Genomic DNA, 8,498 nt, shown 5'->3' on the forward strand with positions numbered 1-8,498 from the left:
CGGAAATATATTTCGTTAAATACATTAAGTATCTGATAACACTGGGACTAAGTTGTCCTGGCAGTAAACCAATAAAGTTCCAATAGACAGAGACTGATCAATCTAACCAAACACACACGGTAAATAGTGAGGAAGAGAATGGAATCATCAATGGAATAAAACAACAAACATCGAGCCGTTGGAAAAATAATAAAGAACATTATCACTAACTCATTACACACTACATGACACTGTGTCAAAATATGTGATTGGGGAAACTTAACTATCTTTAGGCACTGTACAAAAAATGGAGGAAATAGAATAATTAATTTAATATAAAAGATACTAATTTTGAAGATCATCACTAACTGATCAATAACACAGAGCAAATTCCCCAAAGATTAAGGAACTTTTAGTAACATCATTTTTTGCAGAGTGCACTTGATAATTATACTAATAATGAAAACGAATTGAAAAATATTGGTTCCATCTCCAGTTGAGTGGTTATTATAGATTGAAGGTAACACTTCAACATTGAACAAATTATTCTAAAATATTTAGTTTCATGAACTGTATCACTGGGAGAGCATACAACACTTGTATTGAGAAATAGCTGTGACAGAAATGTGTGTGGCGGTTCATGTCGGCAGTAGATGTAGTTTTGACGGCTGTTCCACACTCAGTGAGATAACTTACACCCAGACTCTGATAAACTCTATTCAAACAAAGACAGCGCTCTACTTCTATCAGACTCGCTTTAAATAATCAGATTAGAATTTCAATTTCAGCTGGCTGTGTCAGTATAAGAAATGCAGGGGGAAAAATTAAACAAACTGCCGCGGTCTTTGTGTTCGACACAAATTCAACTGGGAATTTAAAATACCCGTTAATTAGTTGTAGAATATTCTAAACTTGTTTACTGTCACCAAAACAATATTCCTGTCAGCAATAGCTCAATTGCTAGCACTCTCGCCTCTGAGTCAGGAGAGGGTGGGTTCAAGTCTAATTCCAGGGACTTGTGCGCAAAATCTAGGCTGCCACCCCAGTGCAGGACTGAAGGTGTGCTGCACTGTGCAAGCTGCTTTCCATCGGAGGAGAAGTTAAACCGAGGCCCCGTCGGCCCTTTCAGGTGCAGTATTTGGAGGAAGGGCAGGGGAATTATCCCTCGTGCTCTGGCGAATGTTGATCCCTCAATCAATACCACACACACAAAAAAAGTATTCTGGCCATTATCACATTGCTGTTTTTCGGAGCTTGCTGTGTGTAAATTAGCTGCCACGTTTCCTACATTACAGTATGGACGACACTACAAAACAGTACCTAATTGACTGTAAAGCTCTTGGGACGTCCTGACGTAGTGAAATGCGCTTTATAAACGCAAGACACTTTTATATAAATGGAGGTTTATTCCTATTTGCAGCTAATAGAACTTAAAATGGAAACAATCAATCCAAAATTTGTATCAAATGAAACTTCGACAAATTATCTCAACCATTTCAGTATCCATTTCAAACCAACCCAATGAAAGACAACTGTAAATAAAATAGATCCGTTTTCTGTAAATTGATCCCAGACACTGACAGATTCTATTCTAACAGCGAAGTGGCTCTTTTTCGAACAGACCCTCCTTAAATAGACCCATTAGATTTTCAACTCCAGTCTGCTCTGTCTGTACGAGCAGCAGGTGGAAGTCAATAAACAAATTCCGATATTTCATTAAACTCTACACAAGAACATTAACATTTATAAAGCATTATTTACTTTCTACATCACCTGAATGTGTTCTTCAGTAAATATGTTAAATATATTCAAAACAGACGTCTTGTAATAATAATCAGTGCATCAGTAAATAACATAATGCATTCAGTAATCCGTAACTCACAGTTCAAAAGCTGCAGCAGAGACAGGGTCAGGAAGGAATGCAGCATCGTTCTGGCGCCGGGTACAGCGATGTGAACAGAACATTAATCGAACGCTGTTCTGAGACACTAAGAGCTGCTTCCAGCAGCTTCTGAAAGTCTGGCTATTGTGGAAATTAATTATTTGACAGATGTTTCTGCAGAAACCAATGTTTCCTTCCAAATAACCAATAGATTTTGACTTGTGTGAACCGTGAATTACAGGCTGGTAAAACACACCAATGAGACGAAATGTGACCATTAATGGATAAAATGAACCCAAGTTCCAACTACCAGCCTATCCTGCGAGGATAATGACGTGTGACAGTGTGAAAAGTAAATTAATCACTGATCTGGCGTCCAGATCATAGAATCATAGATGCACAAGAAAGGCCATTCGGCTACTTTAGTCACAGTCGTACGTTTGAAAGAGCTGTCTAATTTATTGTCACATATGTAGCTTTTTCTCGTAACCCTGCAAATTATTCCACTGCAAGCATTTGTTTAATTGTCTTTATAAATTCCTCTGGAATCTGATTTCATCACTCTTTCAGATAGTGCTTTCCAGATCTTAACAAGATTCTGTTATTCTGCCGGTTCTACGGAAGGTCTCAGACCCAAGCCCAGCGTTGGAATCCCAGGGAAGAGGCAGGTGAGGCGGGGTCACTAAAGCCAGTCCGTAAAGCCCCGATGAGATGCTCCAGGCGGTGTTCTTGTGGTGCAGAAATAGGGAGGCCCCGGGGAATGAACTGGTTCCTGGTGGGGGTGCTCTGTGGGTCACAAATTACCCATGAAGGAGGCGACGCCCCAACCCAACCACAAGGCCACAGGGATAATGCCTCGTTTTACAAGGTGTCCTCTCCATGTGGTGAAGGACCTCGCTGCTGGTAAGATCACAGAGGTGGTGGAATGATCCCATAATTAATAGGCCACTTAAGATCCTCAATCTGTCACTGGGCGAAAAGGCTGTGGTCAGCCTATCCCGCCCCCGAGATCACTGGAAGATGGCGAAACGATGGGATCTTATCCTGCCACATCCCTTGCCACGCGCCGCTTTTCTCCTTGGCCCCTCCCCACCCCTCCTGGCTTCCAATCACGCCTCTGGGGGTCAGTAAAATCCTGGCCATGATCTCTGATGACAAATGTATTCATGAGAGGAAATAATTTGCTCATTCTTACTCTATCATAACCCCTCATCTGTTTGAGTTCTGTTCAATCTGGGATGACGGGACTGACGAATGAGGAGAGATTGAGTCAGTTTGGATTAGATTCGCTGGAGTTCAGAAGAGTGAGGGGGAAGCTCATAGAATCCTATAAAATTCGAAAAGGACTTGACAGGGTAAATGCAGGAAGGATGTTCCCGATGGTGTGAAGTCCAGAACCAGGGGTCATAGGCTCAGTATACGGGATAAACCATTCAGGACTGAGATGAGGAGAAATGTCTTCATGCAGAGAGTGGTGAGCCTGTGGAATTCCCTGGCAGATAAAGCAGTTGAGGCCAAAACGTTGCATGTTTTCAAGAAGGAGTTAGATATAGCTCTTGGGTCAAAAGGGATCAAATGGTATGGGGCGAAAGATGGAACAGGTTACTGAGTTGGATAATCAGCCATGATCATAATGAATGGCTCGAAGGGCCGAATGGCCTGCTCCTGCTCCTATTTCGATGTTACTATGTTTCTATCCCACTGAACCTTCTCTGTTCTAATGAGAAAAATCCAAGCTCCTGTATTCTCTCCACATAAATGAATTCCCTCACCAATGGTGTCTTCTTGCTAATCCTCCTCTGTACCCTTTCCAAGGCCTTAACATTCTTCCAAGATATTCGTGCCTGGAATTGCACACAAGACGCCAGCTGAGTCATAACAATTGATTTGTAAAGGATTAGCTTGATTTCCTTTATGTTTGTATCTAATAACCCCAATTTCAAAACACGTATCCCATACAATTTTTCAATCAGCTTCTCTACTTGCCCTGCAATCCTCAAAGATTTATGAACATGCATTCCCCGGATCCCTCTGTTCCTGCATCCCATGAAAATGGTACCATTTATATTATACTGACATGATGTTTTCCCAATGAGCATCACTTCTGACTTGACCACAATAAATTGCATCTACTATGGATCTGCCCATTTCAGCAGACTGTCTACATGAAATATGCTATTATAATATTCACAATTTACTACAGAGCTATGTTTTTAACCATCGACAAATGTCAAAATTATACATTCTAAAACCAAGTCTATGTAATTTGTTTGTAGAGAGAAAAACAGCAGTCTTAAAACCAACTCCCAGGCAACCCCCACTCTCTCCGGTCAGAAGAACATCCATTCACAACTTCTCCCTGCCTCCTATCTCTTAGCCAATCGACTACTCGTGCTGACATAGTCCCTTTAATAATATGCATTCCTATCATCTGAATAAGTCTGCTATGAGGTACTTCGTCAACATTGGATGCCCACATACACAAGGCCCACTTCAGTCTCTTACTTGATTAAAGAACTCAATCAGGTTAGCTACACACGATTGGCCTTTAACAAATCCGAGATGGTTTTATCACCTTACCCCATGCTTCTGCAAGTGAGAATTAATTTTGTCCTTGATGTAGGCCTCGAGCAGTTCTCTCAACTTTCACTGAAATTAGATAGATTAGCCTGTAGTCACAAGGCTTACCCCCTCTTGTTTTGAAAAGGATTCGAACATTTGCCAATTCCAGTCCTCTGGCCCCAGTGCGATATAAAAGGAGGATTGAAACATTGTGGTCAGAGCTTTTGTTATCTCCAACCCAGATTTCTTTAACAACCTAGGATGCTTCCCATCTGGACCAGGGAAGTTGTCGATATTTAGTGATGTTAAAATTTTTAGCACCCCCTTGCCATCTATTTTAACGTGTGCAAGATCTCTACTTCCCTCTCCTCAACTGCGAGATTAATTTCAGCCTCTTCTTTTATGAAGGCAGTTTCAAATTGTTCATTCAGTACCTCAGTCATGCCCTCTGCCTCGACAGGAATATTTGTTTCTTTCTTCATAATCAGCCCCACCATTCCTTTAACTATCCCTTTTACTTTTCTGAGTTTTATAAGATTTGTGATCCCCTTTACTGTTAGGTGCTAAGCTTTTCTGTACTCTCTCTTTGTCCTTCTTGTATTCTTTTTCTATTTCTCCCTGTACACTCTATTTACTATTTGGTTTTCGATTATATTCTTGAATTAGAATTTGTAATGAATCTCTTCTTTCTCTTTTCCCTTAACTGAAAATGTATTTATCATCCAGAAAGTGCAGCATTTACTGCCCTATCTTCACCTCTGGACTTGACTATTCCAATGCTGTCCTGGCCAGCCTCCTTCTTTGCATCCTCAGTTAACCTGAGGACATCCAAACCTTTTCTGCCTATGTACAACATACACCAGGTCCCGTTCACCCATCACCGCTGCACTGGCATTAACTTCTGGTCATGCACCTTAACAATATTGAAATTCTCACGCTTATTTTATAATCCCTCCATGAGCTCTTCTCTCCCTATCTCTGTAATCTCTTTCAGCCCTATCAGATATTTGTGCTCCTCAAATTCTGGAATCTTGCTCACTCCCAAATTTAATCGCTCCACCGCTAGTTGTCTTGTTTTCATCTGCCAAGATCCTAAATTTTGGAATTCTATCCTTAAACCTCTGCCTCTCTACATCTTTTTCCTCCTTTAAGATGCTGCTTAAAACTTACCACCTTGATGAAGCATTTGGTCATCTGCCATAATATCTGATAACGTTGCTCGCTATCAAATTATCTTTGATAATATGACTTGGATATTTTAACTATGGAAGGATACTACATAAATAAGAAGTTGTTGATCTTGTTTTCCACCTTCTCCTTTACTATGGTCTGTCCCAGACTATATTAGTGTAATTGAAGGTGAAACCGTTTTTATGCTTTTAGGCAGTTCTCTGATAGAATATCTCCATAATCTAGTGCTCACTTTCAGGGGGTGTAGAATAAACACTAAACTATTTAGCACTCATTTTCTGAATGGATTAGTGAATAGATTCACTTGTTGAATCCCCCAGTATATTGTTCTTCTGTTGCAAACATACCCACTTCTGTCCTTATGGAGGGAAGGTTATTGATGAAACAGCTGAAGATGGTTGGGCCGAGGACACTACCCTGAGGAACTCCTGCACTGATGCCTTGACACTGAGATGATTGACCTCCAACACCCACAACCCTCTTGCTTTGTCCTCGGTATGATTTCCACCAGTGGAGAATTTTCCCTCTGATTCCCATTGACAGCAGTTAATCCTCGTTAAAGCCTTTCCCAGTAATGGTTCATCGTGGAGTGACGATTACATTTTAAATTGACTTCTCCCAGTCAGAGAGGCGAATGTGAGATGCCTAACTACTCCGGACAGTCGATTCGCGAGTCCGTCACCATCCCCCCAGTGATCTGTTCCAGCCGGGCTTCAGATGGATGGACAATTACATTTGGATAGATCTGGAGTAGCAACTTGTCAGTTCACACATTAGAACAGCAGTTTATTTAAAATATAAACTATCGTGGTAACTATATTTTACACTTCACAATGAAATAGTCCTTCATTCCTCATAAATACTGGGATTGATATTCAATGCGCAGAATTCTATCCGTTTCTGTTGCGACTGCAAGGTGCAGCTTGATATTAGTGAGCAGACCGAGAGCCGTGCAGTCACCATATGTTTCCATGGAAACTGCATCTAATTGTTATAAATAGTTGAAGCTGCACTCTGCACACAAGTGGAAAATATCCTTCCAGCTCCTGAGTTGTGCTTTGTCGATGGCGAAATGTCTTTGTGGAGCCAGTAGATGAGTTGTTGGCTGCAGTATACCGAGCATTTGACCTACTACTGTCGCCACAGTATATAAATACCTGCTCCAGTAAAGTGTCTGGTCAATGGTAAACCCCAGGATGTTAATGTTGTCGTATTCGGCGATGGTATTGTCGTTTGAATTCGAGAAGAGGGGGTTGGACTCTCTCCTGTTGGACAAGGCAATTGATTGGCATGTGTGTGGTGCGAATGTTAATGTCGACTTATCAGGCCTGGCTGTATCAGAAGGACATCTTACTTGAAATGTAACGAACATTGTAAAGCAAACGGGATTATTCTTTTCCATTTAGAAGTGTGTTTTAGAATGAAGTGTATTTAGCTCATTGCCATTGTGGCTGAAAGGGCATTCGAACCTCTCAATCCCAGTTCCACTATCTTTCTTTCCATCCTTCCTTAACCATAAAGAAGTTGCCCTTACCCTCAACTTTCACTCCACCTGCCTCTCCATTCAATGAACTTTCCTCCATCACTTCTGCCAACTTCAGTGCAACGCTACCACCAGTCATCCTCCTCTCTATTTTCACCTCCTCTCTTTCAAACGTCAGGCCCACAAACAGTGATTTACTTGTACTCTTTATCTAATCCATTGTATCCATTATTAACAATTGTCCTCTGCACTGCGATGACGAAGCACATACCGCAATTGCTTTGCTGAGTACTTCCATTAAGTCCCTTAGCTTCCATTCACTTGCCATTACAATTCCCTGTCCCACTCCCAGCTGCCCCATCTGTACTCAACCTCCGACACTGTTTGAATTTTCCTGACTCAGCATCAACTTCAAAAATAAAATCACATGGGACCTACTGCCCCCCATTTGTTTTTGACAGCAGGTTCTGGTAATGATTCTGCTCTTCATTTAATCACTACTGCCTTCCACCCCATCACAATTTCTCTCTTTATCACCTTCCTCCGTTCCCCTATTCCCAGCCTCTGTGCTTACTGAAACACTGCTACAGCACAACATGTTCCAGTTCTGAAGAAAATTCTCCAGAAGGGAAGGTTACGTCTCTTTCTCTTTTTAAAAATGCTGCCTCGCCTATTAAGTGGCTCCAACATTTTCTGTTCATATTTTAGATTTACAGCATCTGCAGTATTTTGACTTTTTAACGAAGATGATGTCATGGGGAAATGGGGTGAGGTTACAATTGAATGTAAAGACTTACACACAATAGATAAATAACTTTGGAGAGGCTGGGAAAAGGGAATATGATGGGATCAGGAAAGTTATCTACTTCAGCACACACTTGGTCAAATGTTGCCTTGATGTCGAGGGCAGTCACCTTGATTACCATTACCACCATGATCAGCAATACAGCAGTCACTGCTTTTCTGCTGAGTTTTGCTGTATTTGCCCACTGTAGAACAGCAGAGTGTATCTGTACCATTCCTCTCAAAACTGCTGCACTCCATGCAAGGACTGTGCAGCTTTATCAGGAAACCTGCCACCTATTTGAGGAAATGTAATCACTCATTGAGACTGTCGAGAGACGGGGAACACACACAGCCACACTGACTGGTCATCATAAGTAGCGAATTTTCACCATCGTTAAACTATACAGGGAGTGATGTGATGTGTTCCCTCAAAAAAAAAGGAATCTGTTTTCTGGAAGGTGATCACTTGGAGTCAAGAACGGTTTTCCATGACTGAAATATGTAAAAAGCAGCTCACAGTCTGCAGAGCCTCAGAACAGCCACTGCGTGTTTTTCTGTTGAACTGAGAGGAAGCACCTGGCGTTGTGGTGATTTCTCTGCTTCTGTTTTTCTTGC

General features: G+C 41.5%; 1 protein-coding gene across 1 annotated transcript in view; it reads right to left on the reverse strand.

Annotated features, from left to right (window-relative positions):
- LOC137360159 (deleted in malignant brain tumors 1 protein-like) overlaps positions 1-1,986 on the reverse strand; it is a 29,231-nt gene extending 27,245 nt beyond the window's left edge. The window contains exon 1 of the mRNA XM_068025708.1: positions 1,862-1,986. Within this exon, the coding sequence (XP_067881809.1) occupies positions 1,862-1,907 (46 nt within the window). The 5' untranslated portion in view covers positions 1,908-1,986. The remainder of the gene's footprint in view (positions 1-1,861) is intronic.
- Positions 1,987-8,498: the final 6,512 nt, after the last annotated feature.

This window comes from Heterodontus francisci, unplaced genomic scaffold, assembly GCF_036365525.1.
Source record: "Heterodontus francisci isolate sHetFra1 unplaced genomic scaffold, sHetFra1.hap1 HAP1_SCAFFOLD_216, whole genome shotgun sequence".
Lineage (NCBI taxonomy): Eukaryota > Metazoa > Chordata > Chondrichthyes > Heterodontiformes > Heterodontidae > Heterodontus > Heterodontus francisci.